We start from the raw sequence: 27,999 nt of genomic DNA on the forward strand, positions 1-27,999 counted from the left end.
CCGCCCTTCGGTGGGACCCGCCCCGCCTCGCTCCCTTCGCGCGGATCACGTGTCGGAGGAGCTGCGCCGCCCCCCGGTGTGCTCGGCTGGCCGTTTCGGAGCTTCCCGGTGTGACCGGGAACTGATTTAGACCCCATCAGCCCACTCCCAACTTTATCTTCCCAAACCCGCGGACCCACCAGTCCTGTCTCACTCTCCTAGTGCCACTGATCCTATTTCAAACTTAGTTTCCACGAGGGCTCCTATTTCGGGAACCCTCTTTCACCCACTGGGAATGTTCCGAAGCATCTTTGGGGCAGTCGCCCGTACTTCCACGACTCAGTCCTGTGTAAGCGCAGCGTCTCCCACCTGCAGCAGTCAGCCCCGTAACATTAGAGCCTTAGGCGCGATCCCGGCTCAGCCTCCGGCCCTGCCCCTAAGTTCCGGCTCGGGGTCTCCCTACCCCGTCTCCAAGGAAGGAAGAGACGCGTAGAACCTCAGGACGCCCCAAGGACCTGGCTCACCCTTGCCCCGCACGACTTCCACGCAGGAAGAGTCCCCAGATTGTTGCAAGCCAGGGAGGTCAGGACTGTCGCGTGGAAACCACTGGCCTGAGTGGTCAGGGGTTGTCACACGGCAGGCCCGGAGGCAGGGCTGGTGTGGACTAGGAACGCCTTTCAGAGCGGAGACTGCCGCACGGACAAGAGGAGTGATCCCTTCGGCAGGACTAGTGGGCAAAGTGTTCTAGAGGGAAGGACGTGCACGGGCAGAGGTCGAAAGGTGCGCAAACGGAAAGGCACCGTTGTGGCCGAATATAGAGGTGGAGCGGTGGAATGAACCCGCGAACTTGACAGGGTCCTAAGACAGTCAGCAGTAGCAAATGGTTTTCTCCTGCAAAGGTTAAGTTTGGGTTATGGCAATTCCTCTGGGACTGTGAAGGTTCGAGGTGGAGAGTAGTAAGGTAGTGGCGGGGACAGAGCTGCACTGGCAGCTGCCCCTCTGTCTCGATCTAGGCTTCGGGCGCTACCCACCCGCGGCATGTTAATCAATACTTGGGGTGGTCAGAGGCCTTCGCCGGTTGAGAGGGTCGCCCCGCCTCCAGAGACGTCAGAAAGCCTGTTCGCGCTTGCGCTCTCGCTTCGGATCCTTTCCTTGACTGCGCCAAAGAGCGCCTACCGGCCTGGGGAGGGCTTCCCTTTTTCACCCAATCAAAGCCCACCGGTGGTCCTACTGTCTAGTGAGGGGACCCTTTCATTGACTAATCGAGTAGAGACGAAGAAGATGGGCACCTGCAGTAACCACTGGAGAGTGGCAAAAGGGAGGGGTTTCCTTTTCTCCATGCCAAGTGGCGCGGGAAGGTAGTCGCTGGGACTGGAAGACTAAGACGTTTCGGTTTGAGGGATTAGCGAAGAAGCCAATGAAAGTGGAAAGAAGGCGGGGCTGTTCAGGCGAGTGGGGAGCGCCGTTCCTATCAGGTGCTCCAAAGGAGGGCAGGCCGTGCCAGAAATCCGACCTATCAAATTGGAGTTTATTTTAAGGCGGCGGGGTTGGCGAAATGACTGGCAGAAAGCGCTAGCCTATAAGGAGTGTCCCAGACAAACGAGGGCGGGCCCTCCTGCAGAACGGCGTGGGCTGCATCCAATAGGCGTGCAAGGCGTGCAGAGGCTTCCCCTCCCCCCTTGGCGGGACCAGTGGCTCCCCCTATCGGGTGGGGGCGGCGGGTGACAGGCGTGTCCCTCCCCCAATGAGAGGCGGGGGGAGGCGGGTTCTGCGCCNCAGCCGTTTTTTTTTTTTCCCTCCCCCTTTATCGTTTAATTCAAGGTCCTCATGCGCAAGCGCACTTCTTCTGCTTGGGCCTCGTGGGCGGGGTGGCACCGCGTGAGCGGGAATGGGTGGGCGGTGGCCTTTTCCGCGCTTGAGTGGGGAATTCTGCCCGATCACTGTTGAATCCATATAGTGTCATAGTTGGTCTCAGCAGAGCAGTTGATTTTATTTGAGGCTCTTCCCCCAGAACAGAATGTGTCCCCATTTTTGTGGGCGGTGAACACCGGAAGAAAAGCTCGTGAAAGGTCTTTTTAGCCGTCTGGGAATTAAATAAGCTTTGGAACCGCCACAAGTTAGCTTACAATTTCCGGGAGTTAACTGGATGCAGTTAGGGTTGGATTTGGTGAACCAAAGTGGTCCCTGAGGGTGAGAGTTAAGTTTTCGGTCTCGTAGTCGGAAAGGACCACCATTTGTTCCTCCTGGCTTGGAGCCCAGTTCCTCCCTGCAAGTTCCTGAAGCCCTCTCCCGTTCGGCCATTTGCAGGGTTTTCCAGGCTCTCATGGTGATCTGTAGCTGTGATTTCCTAGTGGTTTAATCTGTGCCTGGCCCCTTTTCACGCATTTAAAAAAATTCCTTAATTAAATCTTCAAGACCTCGGTATGAGGTAACAGGGCGGTATTACATTTCTGGACTTGTAAAGATGAGGTGAATTTGTGTAGATCCTGTAGCTGGGAGGGTGGGGAGGGGGGGCTAGGATTCGAATTTCCAGGCTGTGGAACTGCACACTGCTGAGCTGGTAGCCATCATCAGGCGGGTGTGCCTCCTGTGGTCTGTGTGGTTCATTCCTGAAATAGGATCCAATTCTGCCCCTGTTCAGGGGCTTCTGCTTGGCAGTGCCCAGACAGGAGTTTGGGCCCAGAGCCCAGGAGACACGGGGAAAGTTACTTTTCTTATGATTCCCAGCGGCTTCTCTCTGTGTGTGGGTGGAAAGATAGTTCTTGGAAGGGAATGATCTTGGTTTATAGCCATGTGGGTTGGAGTTTCTTTTTCTTTCAGAGGGACCTTTTTTGTCTTGTTTTTCTTGAGGCTGGCCTAGGCAGTGTTTTCCAACACAAATTTTGGTGGGTTATTAAAGAATTGAGGCAGTCGAGATTGCCCTGGCGTTCACAGCTCCTGGGTTACGGGCTGTTGTGCTGTGACTGAACCTGGGGGTGAGTGTGGGGAGCAGTGATGCATGGCTGAGCAATGCGTTTCACTGGGGAAAGGGCAGAGAGACCATCAGGCGCAGAGGGGGTGTTCTGATTCTGGTTGTGGCAGAGGACCCTTGGAGCGCTTCTTGCAACTGCTGTCCCTCTCCACCCCAGTCCTTCCCCTGTTTTCTTGGCCCCTGGGAAGAGAAGTTCTAGGAGGAAGGTAAGGTAGGGGACATGCTTCATTTTCCATTTGCAGTAGGAGCCATAGGGAAGTGGCCACCCCCTGGGGCCTGTACTTAGCCGGCACCAAACCCTTTTTTGGGCCGATCTGTGCAGTGCCATCCTTTGTTGTCTGCCGTGCGATGACACTTAAGCGTTTCATCGATTGCGGCCCCAGCAGCACCCACGGCAGCGGGCCACTATCTCGTACAGCAGGAAACAAAGTTACGTTCTTGCTTCCTTTCTCAGGAGAACTACGATGACCCCCACAAAACCCCTGCCTCCCCAGTTGTCCACATCAGGGGCCTGATCGACGGAGTGGTGGAAGCTGACCTTGTGGAGGCCTTGCAGGAATTTGGACCCATCAGGTACTGTGCTCAGAGGCCAGGGGTGGACATAGAGGAGTCAACTTCTTAGCTTCCTGTGCGTTCTTAGTTTTCGGTTGGAAGGGGTGTGGCCAGTTTGGCCCAGGGTCCTTTGGCTATGTCCTGGTGCCCCCTCTGCTTTTGGGTTTGGCTGTCCTAGTTGGGGCCAGATTTTTAGTAAGTTTCATGTCCCCCCCCCACTTTATAGTTTCTAGAGTTTCTAGTCCGCATTCTCTCATTCAGCGAATAGTTACTAAGTGTATTTGTCACACCTTAGGTGCTGGAAATAGAGTAGCAAATGAGATTGTTTTTGGCCTCTCCCAGACAGCCACCTACCCAGAGTGGTCAGCACTGTGATAGGAAAGTCCAGGAGTCCGTAGAAGGCAGCTGCCTCAGTCAAGGGAGGAGGCTTCAGGAAGGCAGGCTTCTCAGAGGAGGTGATGCGGGCTCTTTCATCTGTTGTGCCACTTCGGGTGTTGGGTGTTCAGGTCAGGAAAACGTGATGGAGGTACAGAGGAGTCGTGAGAGAGGAGTCAGTTCACAGAAAGTGGAACATCTTCCTCTTGTCTGCCTTCTGGAAGGACTGAAACCTGTGTTCTCTCTGCCAGTTATGTGGTAGTAATGCCGAAAAAGAGACAAGCGTTGGTGGAGTTTGAAGATGTTCTAGGGGCTTGCAACGCCGTGAACTACGCAGCCGACAACCAGATCTACATCGCTGGCCACCCGGCTTTCGTCAATTACTCTACCAGCCAGAAGATCTCCCGCCCCGGGGACTCGGATGACTCCCGGAGCGTCAACAGCGTGCTTCTCTTTACCATCCTGAACCCGATCTATTCGATCACCACGGTGCGTGTCAGCGAGCCTTGTTTTAGATGCTTCTGTCAGATCGTCCTTTTTTCCTTCCTGTCCCCTTGTCTGAGGCAGATTGACCTACCGGTGCCCTTTCATCTTGCCCATGTACTTCTTACAGGATGTTCTTTACACTATCTGCAATCCTTGTGGCCCCGTCCAGAGAATTGTTATTTTCCGGAAGAATGGCGTCCAGGCCATGGTGGAATATCCTTTGCTGGGAGAGGGGGGTTTTTTGAGGTGGATGTTCTGTCTTTTCAACCAGCATGGAACTTCTTGAGTGCCTGCTGTTTGCCACATTCCTTCAGAGCGTGCCCAGTCTGATGGGAGGGGTCGTTCATAAGCAGTCTGTGACGTACGTGAAAGCTCACGGTCAAGTGCTGTGGGGGAGAAGTGGGGTGCAGGGAGTGACCAGGACACCTGACAGGGTGTATCTAATTCTGTGAGGAGGTAGGAGCTGGTGTTCCAAGACATGAACTGGTTCGTGCAGAGGTGCTCAGGTGGGCAGGAGCTTGGTGCAGGCGGAAGCAGAAGGTTCCTGCAGGCCTTGGAAGAGGTCAGCAGGGCGTCTACGCAGTGGGAAGCCGCTGATGGAGTCCCGAGGCGGGAGCATCATCTGGTTGATGTGTTAAGATCGGCTTTGATCACAGCACGTGGCATAAGAGGGAGAGGACTGGGCTAAAAAAGAAAGTGGCTTAGCCTGGGGCGGTGGCAGTGGGGGCTGCCAGCCACTCTGGGCTGGGAGTGCAGACGACAGGGGAACTCAGGACAGTGGCCACTCGCCCAGGCAGCCCTCCAGCCCGTCTCCGTGCAGGCGGCTAGTGACCGGGCAGGGAGCACACGTGTAGAGCGCATGTGCAATGTGGTCTTTCAGTGCTCCTTGTCCTCCCTTCCTGGGCCAGCTTGCAGCCCTTCCCAGAGAGCACCCATCCCAGGGCTTTCCTTAACTTTACTCACATTTGATTCTGTGCAGAGTGCCCAGCGGGCCAAAGCCTCACTCAATGGGGCTGACATTTACTCGGGCTGCTGCACTCTGAAGATCGAATATGCAAAGGTAGGTCCTGGAAATGACTGCCCCTTGTCGGCCTCCGGGGGAGCCGGGGCCTGGCTAATTTCAAGCTGTGTCTTGTCCCTGCAGCCTACACGCTTGAATGTATTCAAGAACGATCAGGACACTTGGGACTACACAAACCCCAATCTCAGTGGACAAGGTAATCCTGATGGCCACTTTGTTCTAAACACACCCGCCTTGCCTTCACTTGACTAGTGCACTTCATAGACCCGGGCTCAGGGTTATGTAATGCCATTGGGCTCCCTGTGGACATGGGAGGGCCTGGGGGGGCGATCAGGTCTTGGAAAAGACACCCCAGTGGGAGACAGTGAATGAAGGGGCCTCTGTAGGTTCTAGCCGCTGCTGGGGGCCCTTTGATGTGGCTGAGGGTGCAGAGCCAAGGCAGAGGCTTGGACGGGGTGGGGAGCAGGTCCTCAGCTGAGCACAGGGCAAGGCGGCGGCTTATAAACTGGCGGCAGCTCCCAGATGGATTCTGCTGCTTCCCTTCTGGGACCTGCTCAGGGTCATCAGCTCTCCATTCTCACTGGGCCAGGACGGCTTCTCTTGCTCTCCGCTATGGAGAGGGCCTGCTGGGGGAGGCGGGGGGAGCAGACCCGGGAGGCCATGAGGGTTCGTTCCTGGGCCCTTGGAGCAGAGCCTTTGAGCAAGCTGACCTTGTGGAGGTGAGACACCCTGGATTGGAGCAGGGCGGACATGCCTCACCTCACTTGTAGAGGGGACTCAACATCTCTGCGGGGGGCCCAAATGGACAACCCCCTTTCTAGAATCTGTCAAGAATGGTCTGCCTTGGATAGGAGGGAGAGGTGGAGGAGTGCCTTTGAAAACCAGCCGCACCCCCTCAGCGGGACCGTCCGTCTCTGTGTGTCCTGGTCTGCTACGTCGGACTAGGCTGCGGGCTGAGGGAGGAGGCTGGTCGCTGACCTCCCACAGGCTCTGGGAGGCCAAAGGCCCCCATTCCCAGGCAGGCCCGTCTTGCTCGCCCTCGCAGCTGGGAAGCAATGGGCAGGGTGGGCTAGACTCTCCCCAGGACCCTCACAATGGGCGCTGTGGGCATGGCTGCCCCTCCAGAGATCAGAGGCAAATTGGTGACCGAGTGAATGTACCAGAGCGGGCAATGGCATTACATGACCGCTAACAGAAACATGGCAACCAACCATTTCTTCTCCAAGGAACACAAATAGAAGATGTGCAGACCGGCAGGGGCTAGTGGCAGGGGCCGGCTGTGCATTGGTTTCGATGCCTCTCCGCTTTGGCCGCCCCGAGGCTGGGGGCCAAACACGAGAGCCGATGAGGGGACCTGGAGTGAGGCGGTGCTTCGCCACCCCTCGGGAACCGTACTTCAGCGGCTCCGCCTCTGCACATTGCCCACCAACACACAGGGTAGGAACCACTAGCTCTTCCTGGAGAGAACAGAACACGCAGCCTCCACCACGTCCCCAGAAACAGCCGCAGACTTGAGCTCACTACATCAAGAACACCACACCGTGCTCCACGGAACAGCTCCAAGCACAGAGACAGAGGCAGACAGAGACAAAGAGAGAAAGAGACGCAACATGGCAGCAGACACTGCTTTTTTATTAAACATTAAAAAAAAAAAAGGCAAAATCCAAGCAAACTTGAACCCGAGAATGTACACAGAAGTAGGAAACACAGAGAACAGAGCTCTCCCAGCCAGCCAGCGGCGCTCTTTTCGGAGAACGTTTCATAGACTGAAGTAGATTCCATGGGCCTCCAAGACAATAGGATCCTCTCTCCATTCCTCGCCATGTGGGTTGTTTTTTGTTTTTGTTTTTTTTAAGTCCTTTGGTTTGGGGAGGGCCTTTTTTTTTTCTTTTCTGTTTTGATATTTTTATTTTTTCCGCAGTCATCGGCTGCCAACATAATCTGCACCAACTGGAGATCAGAAACCAAAAAAAAAAAAAACTTAACAACAACAACAGCAACAAAAAAAAAAATCAAAAAAAAAAAAAAAAAACAGACCTAAAACCAGACAGCCAAACAGCTCAGAGGTACACAGTTACCTGCTGGCGGGTAACCGGGCGCGCTCCCGAGGCCACAGCGCGGGCGTAGTGGGGCCCCCGGCACACTTCACAACCAGGAGACACGCACACGGAGCGCCACACAGCCAGAAGCACCGCACCACCGCACTGCAGCACACAATGTGAGGAGGTGACAACACGGAGGGACACTACCCACTTCATACACCTTTATTTTCCACTTTTCTGGTATCTTCTGAGGAGAGAACATCTGTGAGCCATTTTTGATTAAAAGCATTGACTTTAAAAAAAAAAACAATTCTTAAAGAAAAGATTTGTAGCGGATGTGTGCCGTAACTTGTATTTATGACTGTAAAACCATGTGATGCAGGGTCGCAGTGTATGTTTGATGGGACGCCATCTTTCAGAACTGTGCTAACTCACTGTTGAAGCGTCCAATGGTAAGAGAAAATACAGATTTGTTTTTTGTGACAAATGGACATTGTACTCTGTACTTCTGCTGTAAGTAGCCCTTTTCCATCTTTGTAATGACTGATTGTGGAAAACGAAACCCAGGCTGGGTGGCAGGAAAGGGCAGTGGTCTCGATGCGTGGGTGTTGGAGTCTGCCAGACCTGGGTTCAAATCCTGGCTCAGCTGCTAACTTGCTTTGTGACCTTGGGCCAGCTTGTGTCTCTTAACTGCTCAGTTAAAAGTTAAGTGCTCGGGTTCCTTATCTGTAAAATGGGGCTGCACCAGCACCTACCTCATAGGGTTGTTGTGAGGAATTTCAGAAGCGGCGATGTCTGTAAAGCGCTCAGCACAGTGTCCGGCACTCGAGCGCTCAAGTCACGTGGCGACTCTGAAGTGCAGAGGGCTCTGGGGTGGATCTGCGCCATTGTCCGGGTCTGAGAATGTCGATGCCTTGTATGCGACTGCTCAACTGAACTGGTTCTCCTATTGCCCTGCTTGTCCTTGCCTACGGCCCCTCTCCTGGGGTCCGATGTGACGGGGTGGGGTGGAGGGGGGAGAGGGCTGTGGGCAGACCAGGGTCGAGGAAGGTGGGCCTAGAGAGCTGGGTGGGCCTAGAGCTTCTAGAACCTTGGGACTTTGGGGGCCGGATTTTACCTTCCTTCTGACCTGCCCTTCCTCGGTTGTCTTCCTGCTCTTCGCTCCCCTCCCTTCAGCGGGAGTTGCTGCAGAGATCCGTTGTCGGCCTCCGTGACTTAACAGCTTCCATAGCCTCTGCAGGGCTTCCCAGGGGACCCGAGAGCCGGGCCTCCCATTCGGGCCGGGGCAAGGGAGAGCGAGCCCAGAAGCGGGCCGCCTCTTTCCCAGAGAGAGGAAACCAGCTGCGTGGTACGGGCTGGGGACGGGAAGTGGGCCCCAGCCTGGAGCCTTGGGCTTCAGGCCCACCCAGGGTCAGGCCGCAGGAAGGGGGCCCCAGCAGCTCAAGGAAGGGAGGCTTTGCCTAAGGCTTGCAGCACCTGGAGGTCTTCGAGGTTAGCCTCTAGTCAGGAGGGAAGACCCCCTTTGTGCCCAGTTCGGCTCTAACTGTTTTCTCTGTCCGCAGGTGACCCTGGCAGCAACCCTAACAAACGCCAGAGACAGCCCCCTCTCCTGGGAGACCACCCCGCAGAATATGGTGAGGGCAGGGGGTTCCCCTCCGTGGACTCCCGTGGCTCATGCGCCCCTGCCCGCCGCCCGCCGCGNGCTTGGACCAGTCTAAGATGAACTGTGATCGGGTCTTCAATGTCTTCTGCTTGTATGGCAACGTGGAGAAGGTGAGTCGCGTGCAGCGCGTGGCTTCCCTGTAGACCTGCCGGGCCCAAGCTCTTACGGGGGGAGACGGAGCCTGGCTAGGGGCCAGCTGGTTCCGAGAGGGGAGCTCAGTTGAGCAGGGGACCAGCTGCAGACATTTTGTTTGGCCCTCTCTGTGTGGGGGTGTTAACTCCAGGACTTTTTAAACACAGAAGCACTGCTACTCAATATTACATGAGCGTGATTTATAAAACTTCATGTAGTTAGAGATCACCATGTGAGGATTCTCTCTAGAAAACTTAGGATGATCTGGCAGTACCGGGCCTTCCTGCCTTGCCTGTGTACCAGGCGGTTCACGTCTGACCAGCTGGCTTCGTGCCTCTGCCTGAGCCTGCAGCGCGGCCTAGCCCACACATCAAAGCAGCAGCGGCTGGTGCAGGCTGAGCATTCCTCCTGTGTGTCAGGCACTATTAAAAATGCTCAGCATGTAGTAACTTGCATTTCACTGGAATCATCAATTAGACGAAGAAGGGAATGAAGGCACGGAGGGTGAATAACTTGCCCAGGTTCACAGACCTTCACATGGGAGCAGGGCTCAGAGCCTGGGAACAGAACTGGGCTTCAGTGCCTGTTCTGTTTTACTGTCTTCAGTGCTGTCACACACACACAGAAACGGTTTCTTTTTTTTTTTTTTTGCCCCTCAAGGTTGTTTTGTTTTTGTTAACGTTTATTTTTGAGAGAGGGAAAGAGCAAGAACGGGAGGGGCAGAGAGAGGGAGACACACAGAATCTGAGGCAGGCCCCAGTTTGACACGGGGCTCGAACTCACGAACTGTGAGATCATGAGCTGAACCAAAGTCAGACACTCAACCGAGCCATCCAGGTGTCCAATTTTAAGTATTTTTGAGACAGTGTGCGCTCATGCGTGAGCAGGGAATGGGGAGGGGCGGGGTGGGGGAACAGGATCAGAAGCTGGGTCTCTGCTGAGAGCCAGGAGCCTGACGTTTTATTTTCTCGCCATGTCCCCTGGCTTTTGTCGTGCTTCGTTAAGTGATAGGCCCAGGGACCATCTCCTGACTGACGTTAGAAACGCGCTGTTGAGCTGAGCACTTCCTGTGGGTCAGACCCGCTGCTCAGTTCTCCCGAAACCTTATTCCTAAGTGAGGAGATGGAAGCCTCGTTCCGGAGCCGGGAGTTATGGCGTTTAAGTGACTCAGAACAGGTGGGACCGGGGTGGGGGTCCCTGGAGGTTGGCTGATGGCGCTGATCATGGTTGCCGTCCTCCAGGTGAAATTTATGAAAAGCAAGCCGGGGGCCGCCATGGTGGAAATGGCTGATGGCTATGCCGTGGACCGGGCCATCACTCACCTCAACAACAACTTCATGTTCGGGCAGAAGCTGAACGTCTGGTAGGTGCCTCGCCCCGCGGGCTCAGGAGTGTCGGAGAGGAGCTGCGAAGGAGGGAAGCGGGACGGGCCGCTTGGGAGAGGGCCGGCTGCGTGTCCAGGCAGGAGTGGGGTGTGGTGGGAATGCTCCCTGGGGCTCAGCTGAAGCAGTGAGGGGGGAAAGCGCGCCGGCCTCGCCTCGGCTGTGGAGCGAGGCCCCCATGCGGGGCTCGGGGGCTGACCGAGGGCTCCCTTCGGCGCTGCAGCGTCTCCAAGCAGCCGGCCATCATGCCCGGGCAGTCATACGGGCTGGAAGACGGGTCGTGCAGTTACAAAGACTTCAGCGAGTCCAGGAACAATCGGTTCTCCACTCCGGAGCAGGCGGCCAAGAACCGCATCCAGCACCCGAGCAACGTGCTGCACTTCTTCAACGCCCCTCTGGAGGTGACCGAGGAGAACTTCTTTGAGGTGGGTGCTGTGCCACGGCCGTCCAAACGGGCTCTTTGTTTCAGACTTTCAGCAGGTCTCCGTGGAGGCCCCGCGCTCTGCCAGGCCCCAGCTTGGGTACCAGGGTCACGGCAGGGACCAGGATAGACGGGCCGAGGAGGACACCAGACTCCGTGTGCAGTTTTGACAGGCAGGGGTGGGCGGCAGCTTCTCTGGAAGTTTCCTCCTCCGAGTGACACCGTGCAGTGGTCAGAGTCCAGCCTCAAATATCCACCCTGTCAGGCCCTTCGGGACCCAGATAACACTGGAGGGGAGCTCTCGTGTGAGGGCCGGGCCTGAGGAAACCGGGCCGGGAGGGGCGCGAGGCTGAGCGGCAGACGGACTTCAGACCCTGCCCTGGCCTCACGCGTGGCCGTTCGGTTCAGCAAACATTTGCTTAGTGCCGCCCGAGTGGCCGTAGATGGGGATTTTAAAAAGCGGTTTCTCCATTGTTTGGTAACGTAACAGTAACACTGTAATGATGATGGTTAACTCTGGTAAAAACGGAGGCTGAGGAGTGGGTCTTCGCCTTATTTGGGCCACGGGGCCACTTCAGAGCGTGTTGTGTGATGAAAGCTTAGAAACGCTTCAGTCGGAGTGTAAGCGCTCCCCTTCCGGGCCGCTTGCGCCTTGCCGTGTGGCCCTCCTGTGTCCCAACGGGGTTTGCATCTCTGCAGATCTGCGACGAGCTGGGGGTGAAGCGACCGTCTTCTGTGAAAGTGTTCTCAGGCAAAAGTGAGTACCGGTCCGTCCTCGCCCCCGGGCCTGGGCTGCGGGTGGGCGGGCGGCCGGCCGGCCCCTGCCTCCTGCCCGGCCTAAAACCTCTGCCCCGTGAGCAGGTGAGCGCAGCTCCTCCGGGCTGCTGGAGTGGGAGTCTAAGAGCGACGCCCTGGAGACTCTGGGCTTCCTGAATCACTACCAGATGAAGAACCCCAGTGAGTACCTGCGTGTCCGGCAGCCGGCCCCTCCAGGCTGACGGTGGGCCGGCTTCAGGCCAGAGCCGCCCTTCCCGCCACCGACATCGGGCCCCAGAAATCTCTTCACCGTTCCTGACACGGGCAGGGGAACCTGGTCGCCAGGAGATTGGCCCGATGGTCCCCGTGGGAGGGCCAGCCTGGCTGTTGGCCGCCACCCGCCCTGCCAGCCTGGCGCTGAACCCCGACTATCCCCTCGGGAGTGGCACTCTGTGCATCAGAAGCTGCCGGTAAACAGCCAGCAGTGTCTGTCGCTGGAGCTGGCTCAGTACCCAGGAAGGGGACTGCTCTGGCCCGCGGGTGAAAAGCGGCCGTGACCGTGACCGGTCCCGCTGCAGTGGTGGGGGCGGGGCGGGGCTGGGCCGTCCCGTCAGAGCCCTGGAGAGGGGTCCCCACAAGTGTCTCTGTTCTCTCTCTCTCTCTCGCGCAGATGGGCCGTACCCTTACACCCTGAAGTTGTGTTTCTCCACCGCTCAGCACGCCTCCTAATAGGTGCCTCAGAAGAGTCCCATCTGAGCAGGAAAACGTTTCTTTCCTTTATGCTGTTTGTTTTGGTTTTTGTTTTGTTTTGGGGTTTTTGTTTTTGTTTTTGTTTTTTTGCAAAAGTTCCTGTTTTCCTTTTTTTAAATGCTAGGTTAGTAGGCTTAAGCATAATGGAAGCGCTGGAAGTCTGGAGGGGGAGGGAAGGGGAACTGAGATCTCCCAAGATTAACCTTCACTTTTTAAAAAATTATTGTACATGTGATTTTTTTTTTCCTGTTCATACATTTGTGCTGCCTGTGTACTCTTGGCGCATTTCAATAAAATTGTTTGGAAAATACACAGTGTGCTTCCTGGCATTCCAGGGTGTGTCTGCTTCCCTCCCGCCTGGCCCTCTGCTGGGGTCCGGAACCGGAAGGCCGCGGGGGTCTGGTCCACCAAGGAATGGGGGCCCCCGGGGGAGCCCGGGGGAGCCGGGCAGCAGGCGGCCGTCTGCCAGGGCCCTGCCCACACAAGCCCACAAGCCGAATCTGGTTGGAGAGTCCCTTAAAATGTAAATGTTGCCCAGGNTGCGGGGGTCTGGTCCACCAAGGAATGGGGGCCCCCGGGGGAGCCGGGCAGCAGGCGGCCGTCTGCCAGGGCCCTGCCCACACAAGCCCACAAGCCGAATCTGGTTGGAGAGTCCCTTAAAATGTAAATGTTGCCCAGGGGCACCTACCTGAGTGGCTCAGTCGGTTAAGCGTCCGACTTCCGTCTCAGGTCATGATCTCAGTTTGTGGGTTCAAGCCCTGCGTCGGGCTCTGTGCTAACAGCTAGCTCAGAGCCTGGAGCCTGCTTCAGATTCTGTGTCTCCCTCTCTCTCTGACCCTCCCCTGATCACGCTCTCTCTCATAAATAAATAAAAACACTTAAGAAATTAAAAAAAAAGTAAGTGTTGCCGAAAAACTTCAAAACGTTGAGAAAAACAAACCAAAAACCTTAATCCTGCCAAGTGGCAACTTGTTTTTATAAGGTTGGAAATGAAGACCTGAGAAAGATCAAAGGTGAAAGTCTCCCCAGTCCCTTCAATGAGTTTGGGTCTTTTTTCTTTCCCTCCTAAAATGTGGCGTCTGAACGGTTTGCTGCTTTCAGAGCAGGAGTTGGGGAGGGGCAGTGAGGGGGACGGGGACATGAAGCGGGCCTAGGGGACAGCACAGCCCAGCTCACAAGCGTGACATCATGACCTGAGCCACCCAGGCGTCCGAGTGTTGCTTGTAAGGAAATGCCCCGTGCAATGCAGCGCTGTGTGCCGCACCGCACCCACAGCTGCCGCCTCTGCCCCTTGCGTGCCAGCTAGGGACGTGTCCTGATTTACCTGCTTTTAAAGGTAAAATCTAATTTTTAGCTACTGTAAACAATGCCATGTGATGGGCGCTCTGCAATTGTGGATTGGAGCGTTGGGGGGGCGTGGCAGGCAGTAGGGTGGGAGGGACCTTGACTCACAGTGGAGGGAAGAAGTTGTCATCTTAGAAGAACAAGTAAAAAGCACAGTCAGTTGTGCCTTGTTCATGCACATGCCCTTGAAAATGAACCCACTGGGGCACCGGGCGGCCTCCTTTGGAAGAGAGTGCAACTCTTGATCTTGGGTTCTAAGTTTGAGGCCCACATTTGGCGTCGAGATTACTTAAAATCTTGGAGGCACCTGGGGGGCTCAGTTGGTTGAACATCCGACTTCAGCTCAGGTCATGATCTCCCAGCTCAGGAGTTCAAGCCCTGCATCGGAGCCTGCTTCGGATTCTGTGTCTCCTCTCTCTGCCTCTCCCCAATTCTCTCTCTCAAAAATAAATAAAATTTGAGGTTATTAAAAAAAAATCCAAAGTCGGATGATTAACCGACTGAGCCACCCAGGCTCCCGAGGGATTTACTGTGAAGTTTTTTTTTTGAACGCTTTTTTAAAATTTATTTTTGAGAGAGACAGCATGAGTAGAGGAGGGTCAGAGAGAGAGAGATACAGAATCCAAAGACAGTCTCCAAGCTCTGAGCTAGCTGTCAGCACAGAGCCCGACACGGGGCTCGAACCCATGAACTGTGAGATCATGACCTGAGCTGAAGTTGCACGCCCAACTGACTGAGCCACCCAGGAGCCCCTTGTTTTGTTTTTAAGAGCGCATAAGTGAGCAAGGGACAGAGGGAAAGAGACGCAGGGCTTGTGTTTACTTGAAGCAGAGCTCATGTTCACCTGATGTGGGGCTGGAGCTCACCCGATACAGGACTTGAACTCATGAACCATGAGATCATGATCTGAGCTGAAATCAGATGCTTAACCAACTGAGCCACCAAGGCACCCTACTGTGAAGTTTTAAAACATTATTAATGGGGCACTTGGGTGGCTCAGTCGTTTGTCCAACTTTGGCTCAAGTCATGATCTCACAGTTTGTGAGTTCAAGCCCCACATTGGGCTCTGTGCTGACAGCTCAGAGCCTGGAGCCTGCTTCAGATTCTGTGTCTCCTCTCTCTGCTCCTCTCCTGCTCATGCTCTCGTCTCTCTCAAAAAAATAAACATTAAAAATTAAAAAAAGAAAAGAGAGATTGTTAACATCTGAAGTCCCATGGCATTTATGGGATGAACAACCTGCTTCACCAGGGTGTTTCAGACAACATCTGGAAAGGGGAAACTACAGTCACCTTGCAGCCATAAACTTCTTTTAAAATTTCTTTTTGATGTTTATTTATTTTTGAGAGAGAGAGACAGTGTGTGAGCAGGAAAGAGGCAGAGAGAGAGGGAGACAGAATCTGAAGCAGGCTCCAGGCTCTGAGCTGTCAACACAGAGCCCGATGTGGGGCTCAAACTCACAAAGCTCGAGATCATGACCTGAGCCCATGTTGGATGCTTAACTGATTAAGCCATCCAGGAGCCCCATAAACTTCTAAATCCTCTAGGATTTGTTTTCAAGGCAATCAAAGGGGTAAAAAGTAAATTTTCCTGTCTTGTCTCCCAGCACGCAGTTTTTATCCCTTGTCAGCAATTTTTGAATCTGCTTTCAGAGATACTCTATGTATGTACTATAGCCTATGCACAAACAGACATGTATAACCATCTTTTTTATACCAATTGATCATGCTGAGTATCGTACATGTTTAAATTGTTTCTCTTGGGGGAGCATAGCTGCCTCAGCAGTTAGAGCGTGCAACTTGATTTCAGGATTGTGAGTTTGAACCCCATGTGGAGTATAGAATTTTTATTTATTTATTTAAATTTTATTTTTAAATATTTTTATTTTTTATTTTTGAGAGACAGAGAGCACGAGTGGGGAAGGGGCAGAGAGAGAGGGAGACACAGAAAGAATCTGAAGCAGGCTCCAGGCTCTGAGCTGTCAGCACAGAGCCTGATGCGGGGCTCCAGCGGGGCTCGAACTCATGAACGCGAGATCATGACCTGAGCCGAAGTCAGACACTTAACCCGCTGAGCCACCCAGGCACCCCTTTATTTAATTTTTTAAATGTTTGTTTATTTTTGAGACTGCCAGAGATAGTGCACAAGTGGGGGAGGGATAGAGAAAGGGAGAGACACAGAATCCAAAGCAGGCTCCAGGCTCTGAGCAGTCAGCACAGAGCCTAAGGTGGGGCTTGAACCCACAGACTGAGAGATCATGACCTGAGCCAATGCTGGACGCTCACCTGACTGAGCCACCCAGCCACCCCTAGTTGGTCTTATTTTTTAAAGAAATTATTTTAAGAATATGAACTTCAAAGCCACTTTGATCCCCTCTTTACTCCTAAAGCCCAGATAACCTTGAACTAGGAACTTTCCCTTCCCCCAAGCTCCAGTTCCCTTTGTGTACAATGAAAAATAGTGTGTGTGAGAGCTCAAAGAGATACACAGACGGCCCCTTCTTGGCCAGTCTATTGTCTATATTTTCATTCCCTTGTGTGGGTTATGCTCGGTACTAGATTACTTTTTTCTTTTCCGTTAACACGGTACAAGGGCATGATTACAAAGTTGCAGGGCCACGGTTATTCTGCCATTATGTCCTTGAACATTTCAGCTGTTTCCGATGTTTCCATCATTATACAACAGCGCCCTAATGAACTATCCGGCAGCAACAGGCCAGGTTCCTACTGGGGCAAAGGTCTCATTTCTAAACTGTAATCGGCGGACTAAGAAAGCGATTTCCGGATGCCCTTAGTAAAGATGGCGGAGAAACTGGCGTCACCGCCAGCCAGGCTGCGTCGTCGGTGCCCTCGCCAAACATGGTAGCCTCGTGCCCGCCCCCTTGATTTCCTCCAGTCGGTCATTCCCACCAGCAACTCAGTGGCAGAGGCGGCAGAGATGGCGGCTTCTCTCAGATTCCGAGATCTGCTGATGCGGAGTGAGTCACCTCGACCTCCGGGAGTCCCTAGCGCTGTCGTGCTGTCGTAGCCACCGTAGGATGGGGAAGCCTGTCCCGGGTCCCGGTTGGAGCGCTTTAAACACAGGGGAGCACGTGCTCCCAACGAAAAAGCTCCCTAATTTTGTAGGCCTGTGGCTTGCAATTGGGTGACTGACAGCTTAGTGTTCCCAATCTGGGGTCCCTCCTTCCCATGATCAAGGGTCTGAAGTAGTGGACTGGGGCCACTGACAAGTGCACCTAATCTTAAAGGGGTGTGTGTGTGTGTGTGTGTGTGTGTAACTTTATTTGTTTTGAGAGAGACAGAGAGTGAGCAGGAGTGAGGTGGCGTGGGGGAGGCGGGGGCGAGGTTGTGCAAGGAGAGAGAGAAAATCCAGTTTGGGGCTCGAATTCATGAATGGTGAGATCATGACCTGAGCCCAACCAAGAGCCTGAGGGTTAACCGACTGAGCCACCCAGGCACCCCTGCCCTTAGATTTCATAGGGGCCTGTGCTCCCCAATCTAACATCAGTGGGATGTAATGTGTCCTCTTTGCCCTTGAAGGAGCTGTGACCCCAACGTGGGGTCATCAAAGGCTCTTCTTTCCTTTGCCTCCCCAGGACTGATGGCTCCCACTCCTCAGGGTCCCAGCCTTTGCCTTCGCCTCATGAGCTCCTCTGCACAAGAAGAGGTCCCCAAAGAAGCCCCAGACCACAGCTACGAGTCCCTCCGAGTGACCGCTGCTCAGAAGCACATTCTGCATGTGCAGTTAAACCGGCCTGAGAAGAGAAATGCCATCAACAAGGCCTGCTGGAGGTAGGGCCTGCAGATCACTGAGGCCTGCCTGCAGGAGGAAGCAAGGGCTGAGGGAGTGGGCAGGGGTGAGGTGTGGGGGTCGGGGGACAAGAGGGCAGGGGATACCCTCCCAAGACTCAGCCCTTCTCTCCTTGCCCCTCCACAGAGAGATGCTGGAGTGCTTCAACAAGATAGCACAAGACCCTGACTGCCGGGCAGTGGTGATCTCTGGGGCAGGAAAAGTGTTCACTTCAGGTACCCGGTGCTCTCCACCCCCCACCCCTGCCAATCTCTCCTGCTCCTGGCAATAGAACAATGTTTATTTGGTTTTCTTAATGTGTATTTATTTTTGAGAAAGACACACACACACAGAACGCAAGTGGGGGAAGGGCAGAGAGAGAGAGAGGGAGACACAATCCAAAGCAGGCTCCAGGCTCCAAGCTGTTGGCACAGAGCTCAACACAGGGCTCGAAGCCATGACCCGTGAGATCATGACCTGAGCCGAAGTCAGACGCTTCATCATCGACTTAGCCACTCAGGTGCCCTGAACAATGCTTCTTAATTAGGGTTTTAACCAGCTTCTAACTTCTACTTTTATCTTTCTTTTTCCTTTAATTTAAAACATTCAAAGCCCAAATTTAGTCCAGCAGAATATGACAGGATGGGTGTTGAAGTCTGATCTTTTTTTTTTATGTTTATTTATTCTTGAAAGAGAGACAAAGTATGAGCAGGGGAGGGGCAGAGAGAGAGGGAGACACAGAATCCAAAGCAGGTTCCAGGCTCTGAGCTACCTGTCTGCACAGAGCCTGATGTGGGGCTCGAACCCATGAACCGTGAGATCATGACCTGAGCCGAAGTTGGACACTTAACCAACTAAGCCACCCAGGTGCCCTTGAAGTCTGATCTTGACCAAGGACCTTAACCTCTCAGTCTGTTGTTGTTTCTTTTAATGTCACTAAAGTGTATTATAATAACATGCTTTCATGTAATTATTCAACACATACAAACTGATTTCCAATTACACGTCTGTTAGAACTTTTAATTGTGCCACAGGCCTGTTCTTCAGACCGGATAATTTCCACTGGCCACATTCACCACGACCACATTCATCATGACCTTTGTCATCTCTATTCTGCTGTGAAGCCCATCCAGTGATCTTGTAAAAAATTTCGGACACTGTAGTTTTCGGTGCTCAAATTTCCATTTGGTTCTTTTTTATATTTGCCATTTCTCCACAGAAGTTTCGTATCTCACTATTTGTCACAAGCACGGTTTTCTTTGTACCTTCGATCATAGTTAGAACCACTGCTTTAAAACTCGCTAAGGTTTATTTATTTATTTTGGGAGAGCAAGAGAGAGAGAAGGAGCAGGGGAGGGGCAGAGAGAGAGGGAGAGAGAGAAAGAATCCCAAGCAGGCCCCGCACTGTCAGCACAGAGCCCCATGCGGGACTCGATCTCATGGACCATGAGATCGTGATCTGAGCCAAAATCAAGAGCTGGCACTTAACTGACCGAGGCACCCAGGTACCTGTTTCCTGATTCCAGCATCCGGGTCACTTTGGGGTCAATCCCTGTCCATTGTCTTTTGTCCTGAACAGCTGGGTCTCATCCTTTTTATCTGCATTTGGGATAAGTTTGGATTGTATCCTGGATACTGGAATATGGAAAGATGTGGGAACTGTGGATGCTGGAATTCTCGACCTGGAGAGAAGGTCCAGTTTCCTGCGTGAGCGGCCGAGTTGGAATCAGTTTTGTTTTTTGTTTTTTTTAATTTTTTTTCTTTTATTTATTTATTTTTTTAATAGTTTATTGTCAAATTAGTTTCCACATAACACTCAGTGCTCATCCCCACAAGTGTCCTCCTCCATGCCCATCCCCCCCCCACATCCATCAGTCCTCAGTTTTTGTCAGCATTCAAGAGTCTCTCATGGTTTGCCTCTCTCCCTTTCCCCCACCATTTCCGCCCTTCTTCTCCCCCTTGTTCCTCCGTCAAGTTCCTCCTAATCCTCCTTTACGTGCAAACATATGATATTTGTCCTTCTCTGCCTGTGGAATCAGTTTTTAAATCTCTTGTGCCTGAGTGGCTCAGTCGGTTAAGCATCCGACTTCAGCCCAGGTCATGATCTCACAGATCGTGAGTTCGAGCCCCACGTCGGGCTCTGTGCTGACAGCTCGGAGCCTGGAGCCTGCTTCACATTCTGCGTCTCCCTCTCTCTCTGCCCCTCCCCCACTCACACTCTGTCTCTCTCTGAGCTCTGAAGAACTTTCTGGTTCTTCAAGCCTCACTTCCAGCCTCACCTCAGTCTAGAAACTTAAAAAACAGCCAACTCTGGGGCGCCTGGGTGGCTTAGTCGGTTAAGCGTCCGACTTTCGCTTAGGTCATGATCTCGCGGTTCGTGGGTTCGAGCCCCGCGTCAGGCTCTGTGCTGACTGCCAGCTCAGAGCCTGGAGCCTGTTTCAGTCTGTGACTCCCTCTCTCTCTGACCCTCCCCTGCTCACGCTGTCTCTCTCTCTCTCAGAAATAAAAAAAAAACATTAAAAAAAAAAAAAAAAACAGCCAACTCACGTGGTTGCCAGTCCCTTCTTTTAAGTGATAACTTCCTAGGGCGCCTGGGTGGCTCAGTCAGTTGAGTGCCCCGACTCTTGGTCTTGAACTCAGGGTTGTGAGTTCAAGCCTCCACGCTGGGCATGAAGCTCGCTTTAAAATAAAATAAAATAAGATAAAATAAGTGCTAGTGTCTTCCAGCACCTACCCCATGCTGTCGGGGAGTGATTGACGTCTTGTCCACCCGACCCGTGCGGGTAGTTGTCGTCTGGGCCCGGGGCCTGGCCCAGTGCTGGGGACCCAGCGGTGACTGAGGCCGCCCTTGCTAACCTTCTACTGCTGTCTTGGTTCTCCTTCCGTTCCTTTGTTCAGTCCACAACACACAGTCCGGAACCGGCCCCTCCCTGGGTGCCAGGGACCTAGAAACAGGACACAGCCCCCGGTTCTCACGCCTTGTCCTCCGGGAGCTCATGCCGGAGAAGCAAAAGCTGGGCCTTCATCTGTAGCTGTTCCAGGCCCAGCTCCCTCCTCTTTCAACTCCCGGCCGAGTGCAGCTGTCTGGTTCCACTTTGAACAGCAAGAGCCTCCAGGCCAGAAAGGAGAAACTCGATTTAATTAGTAGTTCCAATGGCAGAAGGGAACCACTAATTAAAAAAAAAAAAAAGAGGGAAGGTAGCACCTGCAGAGTGACATCGTATATATATTAATTAATTCTCCCCGCCACCCTTCGGGACAGAGTTCAATTATCATCCCCATTTTATGTGTGAGGAAACTGAGGCTCAGAGGATGGAAGAAACTTGCCTGGTTCTCACAATGTATGGGAAGTGGCAGAGCTGGTCTATTTCTTTCTTTCTTTCTTTCTTTCTTTCTTTCTTTCTTTCTTTCTTTCTTTGAGAGAGAGAGCTTGGGTGAGCAAGGGGCGGAGAGAAAGGGAGAGAGAGGGAGAGAGAGTGGAGAGGCAACGAGGGGCTTAGGCTCACGAACCTGAGATCCTGACCTGAGCCGAAGTCGGACGCTTAACCGACTGAGCCCCCCAGGCGCCCTGAGTAGTTCATACTTCAGAGGGCAGATACCTCATACCACGGTCTGGGGTCCTTTGCTGCAAGGGTTTGGAAAAGCCAGGGTGTGCAGGTCCGGGCGATGCGGGGAAGCCAGAAAAGCCAGTGAAAGGAGGTGCCCCAGGGTGCTGAGCTGGGCCTGCTCTGGGACTCAGCGTGGGTTGTGCTGAGTCACCCGGGCTTCACGGGATGGCGCGGAAGCCAGGGGATGGCCAAGTGGAATGACACAGTAATTGTAACCGTGATGCCTTTACACGACAGGCCCGCTGTAAAGTGCTTCTGGGGCTCTATCACTTTTCATTTTTTTTTTTTTTTTAGGAGGGAGAGAGAGACAGCGTGAGCAGGGGAGGGTCAGAGAGAGAGGGAGTCACAGACTCGGAAACAGGCTCCAGGCTCTGAGCTGGCAGTCAGCATAGAGCCCTACGCGGGGCTCAAACCCACGAACTGCGAGATCATGACCTGAGCGAAAGTCGGACGCCTAACCGACTAAGCCACCCGGGCGCCCCACCATCGCCTTTAATTCTTATGTCCCTCCGCTCTCAGGAGGGTGTTCCCCTCATTTGATTCAGGAGAAACCCGAGGCCCAGAGGATGAAGTGGCCTGGCTGAGGTCACACGAGGGGGAGGGGGTCCCGTCTTACACATATTGAACACGCACAAACTTAGTCCTGCCCTTAGCCGAAGAACTGTCTCAGGTCTCGCTTATTTCAACCAGCTGCGGAGGCAGCAAAGGCCCAGAGGCTGGAGGGTGTGGCCAAATGTGGGAAGGGATTTTCTGGTTTGTCAGATAAGCTTTGTTCAGAGGCAAAAAGCATGAGAAGGATGAACCCCAGGAAGAAGACAGTGAAAGATGATTCTGCTCAGGACCATCTTGCGGCAAGGCCTCACTCAGAGAAAAAGGCAAAGTTTGCCCCCTGGCCGGTGAGGCCCTGTACTGTCTTGCCCCATAAATATCTCCAACCTTGACTCCTCCCCCTTTCCCCTTCACTCACGACACTGCAGTGATAGCGACCTCCCCCATGCTCTTCATACAGACCATTCCTGCCACAGGGCCTTTGCACTGGCCCCTTCTGACATTTGGAGCTCCCTGATCCCAGCTAGGCCCATAGCTCCCTCCCTCTCCTTCCTCAGATCTTTACTCAGAAGTCACTTTTCCAACAAGAGGGTCCATGACCACCCCATTTAATACTGTAACAGCCCTCACTATGCGCACACGCACACACACACACACACACTCCATTCCACTTCCCTGCTGTAATTTCTTTTTAGCACTTAACCACCACCCAACAAAATGTATTTTCTTATGCGTTTGTCTTCCCCACGGAAGGGCAGCTCAGCGAGGGCAAGGACTGTTGTCCCTACTGTTCACTTATTGAATCCCTCTGGGGCCCTTGGCTCCGTTTAGGCGCTGGGGATGTGGGAGTGGACAGGAAGACAAAACCCCTAGCATTCACATCCTGGAAAAGGAGAGAGGCCCTCGCTGAAATAAGCACATGATTATATGATAACAAGAGGGTAGTGTAGGAGATAAGACAGAAAGGAGATGGAGGCTGGCGGGGCTGCTATTTACCCCACGTGGCCGGAAGTGGGCCTCTCTGAGATGACTTTCGAGCTGTGGCCTGGACAGAATGATGGAGTCAGTCGTCGTTGTCTTCTTCTTCTTCTTCTTTTTTAAGTGTATTTATTTAGAGAGAGAGAGAGAAGCAGGGACAGAGAGAGAGGGAGAGAGAGAATCCCAGGCAGGGTCTGCGCTGTCCGTGTGGAGCCCGACACGGGGCTTGAACTCACGAACCGTGAGATCATGACCTGAGCTGAAACCAAGAGTCGGACGCTTAACCAGCTGAGCCACCCAGGCGCCCCTGGAGTCAGTCTCCTGGCCATTATAGGAGGAGAGTCTGTTGTAGGCAGAGAGAGCCCATAGATAACAAAAAATTAAGAAAATAAATTTACAAAGCCCTGGGAAGGGCCGGTGTTGTTGGAACAACGGTTGGGGGCCTGTGTGCCCAAAGGAATGGGCTAGAAACAGTGTTCAGGAGGGTTGAGAAGGTCCTGGCACATACCTGGTATTTTCTTCTAAGTATGTGGGATGGGAGGGAAGAAGGGAAGGGCCCCTGACCTGCTCTCCCGGCTGCGCGTAGGGCACGGTCGGGGCAGACATGGGCACAGGGAGAGCAGGAGAAAGTATTTTAGCCAAAGGAGAGGTCACAAGGAACGATTAGTGGAGCAAAGGTTAGATTCGGGATCGTCTTGCAATTGGAGCCACAAAAATTTGCTCCATCTGGAGTCTTCTGTCGGAGGGAACATTCCCACCCTTGACTCCTGCCAAAACTCTCGTGTCCTGTGCCATCTGGCAGAGCGGTAAAAAGCATGACCTCCGGAGCCAGTGCATGGTCCCCGGCTTAACGTTCCAGGGCCATTACTCACACGCCAGTGTGACCTTGGGCAAGGGACTTCAGTGTCCTGTGCCTCAGTTTCCTCCCAGTAAACTTGGCGATAGTAATAGGAGCCACCTCATAGGGTCACTGTGAGGACAAAGTGAGTCATGGCCCAGAAAATGTCAGCTTTTCTTTATTTCACACCCCATATGCGATCCCTGGCAAAGTGCTGTGTGAGCGGCTTTCTCAAAACACTGGTGGTGGTTTGGGGGTTCACATCTGTCAAANTCATGGACATGGCTTCGGACATCCTTCAGCCCCAAGGAGATGACGTGGCCCGCATCAGCTGGAAGCTCCGTAGCCTCATCCGCAGATACCAAGAGACCTTCAGTGTCATCGAGAAGGTGCTCTGCAGGGCGGGCAGGTTACCACCCCCCACCCCGTCCACCCNTGCCCTAAGCCGGTGATCGCCGCAGTCCACGGTGCCTGTATTGGTGCAGGTGAGTGGGCAGACACCCACGGCACATCTGGGCACTCACGCAGGTCGGGTGCCTATTGGCTGCCTCAGCCAGTGACCACCAGTCTCAGATAGTTGCTCTCTCAACTCGGTCCTGGGTTAGGACCCCGCCACCTGGGAGGAGGGGTTGGTCCTTGTGGTTGCTTAATGCCCCTGGCCTCCACCTCGCAGGCGTGGACCTCATCACTGCTTGTGACATCCGGTACTGTGCCCAGGATGCTTTCTTCCAGGTGAAGGTGAGCCATCCTCCCGTGTTCTTGGGTCCTGCTTAGAGCTGGGCAGGGAGTGGCTGGGTGGGGCCAGAGCAACGACAGGGCAGGCTAAGGGAGTGGGCGCAGAGGAAGAGGAAGAAGGGAGGGCTTGGAGTGAGCCCGGAGGGCTTCGTGGAAGTGTTGATCAGAATTGCACCTTAAGAAGTAACACTTTGGCCACGAAGGAAGTCGAGGGGAGGCCATGCAGTCTACATGGGGTTAGGGGTGAGAAGAGGTACGGGGGTGGGGATGCGGCTGGGGTTGCTGCTGGGATCAGTCCTGGAGAGGAGGCAGACAGGATGGAGCTGTAGAGGCAGGAAGGGGGTCAGATGGGCAGAGTGTGAGGGCTTCCCTCTGGAGATAAGACATGGCCCACCCTAAGGAGTTGGGAGGGCAGAGGAATTGGGAAGTGGGCTGTATTCTAGAAGGAAGTTACCTGGGTGAAAGCACGTGGATGGCAATTAAATGGAGTGGGAGTGGGGAGGGGGCAGTCTCTGAGGTGGGTGTGGAATGAGGCTCTACAGTAAATGGGGAAATTCATGGGCACTGCGGTTTCACAGTGGGGGACAGTATGGGGCACAAGCACTGATACGATGGCCTACCCCAGGAGGTGGACATAGGTTTGGCAGCAGATGTGGGAACGCTGCAGCGGCTGCCCAAGGTCATCGGAAACCAGAGGTGAGCGGAGAAGCCGAGGGAGGGCACCACGGGCATCTCCCGGGCCCGGGATGAGTGCCGTCCCCTGACAGGCCCTGCTTTCTCGCAGCCTGGTCAGCGAGCTGGCCCTCACTTCCCGCAAGATGATGGCTGATGAGGCCCTGGACAGTGGGCTGGTCAGGTAGGGGCCGAGGCCTCGGCTGGTTGAAGGCTCAGGTGCAATCTGGGCGAGGCTCTGGGGTCCCCGGGTTATCTTCACGGATTCCACATGGCTTCCTGTCTCTGGGTGGTCACTTCTTTATTCTGGTGTCCGGTGCCCTGCTCTGATTCGTCTATTTCACTGGGCGGTTTTCCGATTTCCACAGTGGTTGGTCAATTCCTCATCCATGGGGACTCTGCAGAACTCCCCCTCCCCAACCACCCACACACCCCCATTACGGATTCCCTTCATCCGCAGTCGGGTGTTCCCAAACAAGGAGGACGTGCTCGAGGCGGCCTTCACCCTGGCGGCAGAGATTTCCACCAAGAGCCCTGTGGCAGCGCAGAGCACCAAAATCAACCTGATCTACTCCCGCAACCATTCCGTGGCTGAGAGTCTCAACTACATGGTAAGGCTTTCTGTTCAACCAATCACAGCCCTTCTCTGATCCCAGAGCGGCCAATCAGGGCCTCTGCAAACAGGCCTTGTCCTCTGATTGGTGCGCTGCCTCTTCCCTGTTTTTCATTGGCCCGACTCCAATCCTCCCTCCCATTGTGCTCCACCCTCTTCATCCAGGCCACCTGGAACATGAGCATGCTACAAACCGAGGACATCGTGAAGTCTGTCCAGGCTGCGATGGAGAAGAAGGACCTGAAGAGCGTGAACTTCTCCAAGCTCTGAGAGCCGCCCAGGACCAGGCTCAGGCCCTGGCCTGGGGGTCTGGCCTTGTCCCCTTGCCCCACCCCGTGCCGTTTCCTCATCCACAGAGAATTAGGATGAGGGAAGCCGGTCGCCTCCGTGCCTTCATGCCTGATCTCCCAATTTGTTGCTACGACACTGATTTCCTCGTGCCCAGGGCCTCATCTTCACCCAAACAGTAAAGCAGCTTAATGAGCCTGGTGTCCTTATTGGAAAGAGGCGAGGCAGCAAGGAGCCAAGACGCGCCTGCCCCCACGGACCTCAGCTGGGCGGAATGTTGGGGGCGGAGATTTGGCCAATGGGAATGGGAGCCACGCGGGCGATGCCCATTCAGAGCTGGCGATGGGCAGCCCAGGACAACTAGGAAGTCTGGCAGGGGCGGGTCAAGCACAAGTCACGTGCCTTCCGCCCGGAAAGGCCCCAGATGGTGTCCCTGTCCGCTCTAGGCTCCAGAGCGGTGTTCGCCCTGCCTGGCACCCACTCACTGCATAGCGTAGTGGGATCCGACGCTGGAGTCTGGCTGGAGTTCTGTTGCTACCCAGTCTTGGCCCGACTGCCTCAGTTTCGTTAAGCTTCAGGTTTTCGTGTCCATTAGATAAACCCAACCTCCCGGGTTTAGGTTTGGAATGCGTGCAAGAGGCCACGGATTAATTTAATGCCTTCTATATGCCAAGTCCTATTCTGAGCGTTTATTCACTGCGTGAGTCCTTTCAAGGCTTCTGTGAAGTCAATACTACTAATATCCCCATTTTACAGATGGGCAAATGGGGAAATTGAAGTTAACGCCAAACTGATGCAGGACCAAACAGCCAGGAAGTGGCCAGGGCAAGATTTGAACCCAGAGCCTTTGGCTCCAGAAGTCGTGATCTAAGGCACTATCTATGCAGCCTAGAGCACCTGGGTGGCTCAGTCGGTTAGGCAGGGGACTTCAGCTCTTGTGATCTGTGAGTTTGAGCCCTGCGACTGGCTCTGTGCTGACAGCTCAGAGCCTGGAGGTTGCTTGTGATCCTGTGTCTTCCTTTCTCTGTGCCCCTCCCCCCCTCATGCTCTGTCTCTCAAAAATGAGTAAACGCTAAAAAATAAAAACAAAGTTATATGGCATTGGACTGTCAGGCATGCGGTGGGCATGCAAATAAACGTAGGTGCTCCCTGGGGCGCCTGGGTGGCTTAGTCGGTTAAGCGTCCGACTTTCGCTTAGGTCATGATCCCGCGGTTCGTGGGTTCGAGCCCCGCGTCGGGCTCTGTGCTGACTGCCAGCTCAGAGCCTGGAGCCTGTTTCCGTCTGTGACTCCCTCTCTCTCTGACCCTCCCCTGCTCACACTGTCTCTCTCTCTCTCTCCTAGAAATAAATAAAACATTTAAAAAAAAACAAAAAAACGTAGGTGCTCCCACAGTTCCTCCGAGTGTCCAGAGCGCCTAGTTCCTTCCTGCTCCCACTCACCCCCGTTGCCCATCTGTCATGGGCCACACCTGCAGCCTTGCCCTGCCCACCCCTCCTGAACTGTCCCTCTCTCTGCTAACAAAGGTCTGGCCAGGCTTTTATTGACTCTGATAAAGCCCTGGCAGGGCTGAAGTTCACTACACTTCCTCTTTGCGAAAGGGCCTGAAGGAGGCGGCTCTGACCTAAGTCCCCCTGGCCTGACCCAGATGATCTGGGTTCTGGCTGGTTACCAGCGAGACTAGTAAGAGGAGGGACACAAGGGGGCGCCCTAGAAAAAGACGGGAGCGTGGGGTGCCCAGAAGAGGGGCCCTGTGGACCCTGCCCTGCCAGCCCCTCCCCTATCTCAGGTATAAGAGCCACCCCCCTCCTGCCCTCTGCCACCATTCCCCACTTCTGTGCCTCTTCTCACCGGACGACGACGACGGGCCACCAGCCAGCCTCTCAAGATGGCCTATGTTCCTGCTCCCGGATACCAGCCCACCTACAACCCGGTGAGATAGGGGCCCAGGCCCTAACTGCGGGCCCCCGGCCTAGTTTCACCCTGAACCCCGCACACCAGCTTCCTCTCACCCTGATTCCTCAGAGGCACCCCTCCCCCACCCCCACCCCCGAGTCC

The 27,999-nt window shown here is 54.1% G+C and overlaps 3 protein-coding genes across 3 annotated transcripts in view; all 3 read left to right on the forward strand.

Annotated features, from left to right (window-relative positions):
• The first annotated feature begins 3,437 nt into the window (after window positions 1-3,437).
• On the forward strand, window positions 3,438-12,840 carry HNRNPL (heterogeneous nuclear ribonucleoprotein L). Its single transcript, XM_077773947.1, is given in 12 exon segments — window positions 3,438-3,523; window positions 4,129-4,366; window positions 4,491-4,576; window positions 5,327-5,423; window positions 5,508-5,580; window positions 8,989-9,128; window positions 9,131-9,199; window positions 10,463-10,584; window positions 10,827-11,028; window positions 11,724-11,781; window positions 11,886-11,981; window positions 12,451-12,840. Coding segments are annotated over 11 exon segments (1,227 nt in total). The 5' UTR covers window positions 3,438-3,523; window positions 4,129-4,141; the 3' UTR covers window positions 12,510-12,840.
• A 3,932-nt stretch (window positions 12,841-16,772) lies between these two features.
• Window positions 16,773-26,137, forward strand: ECH1 (enoyl-CoA hydratase 1). Its single transcript, XM_077773867.1, has 10 exons — window positions 16,773-16,849; window positions 17,468-17,663; window positions 17,809-17,900; window positions 23,902-24,023; window positions 24,071-24,119; window positions 24,308-24,372; window positions 24,995-25,065; window positions 25,154-25,225; window positions 25,502-25,652; window positions 25,820-26,137. The coding sequence occupies exons 1-10, from the start codon at window positions 16,810-16,812 to the stop codon at window positions 25,922-25,924; spliced, it is 963 nt and encodes a 320-aa protein (XP_077629993.1). The 5' UTR covers window positions 16,773-16,809; the 3' UTR covers window positions 25,925-26,137.
• A 105-nt stretch (window positions 26,138-26,242) lies between these two features.
• LGALS4 (galectin 4) overlaps window positions 26,243-27,999 on the forward strand; it is a 9,043-nt gene continuing 7,286 nt past the window's right edge. The window contains exon 1 of the mRNA XM_077773866.1: window positions 26,243-27,874. Coding sequence (XP_077629992.1) covers window positions 27,830-27,874 — 45 coding nt within the window. The 5' untranslated portion in view covers window positions 26,243-27,829. The remainder of the gene's footprint in view (window positions 27,875-27,999) is intronic.

This window comes from Crocuta crocuta, unplaced genomic scaffold, assembly GCF_008692635.1.
Source record: "Crocuta crocuta isolate KB4526 unplaced genomic scaffold, BGI_CrCroc_1.0 scaffold267, whole genome shotgun sequence".
Classification (NCBI taxonomy): Eukaryota; Metazoa; Chordata; class Mammalia; order Carnivora; family Hyaenidae; genus Crocuta; species Crocuta crocuta.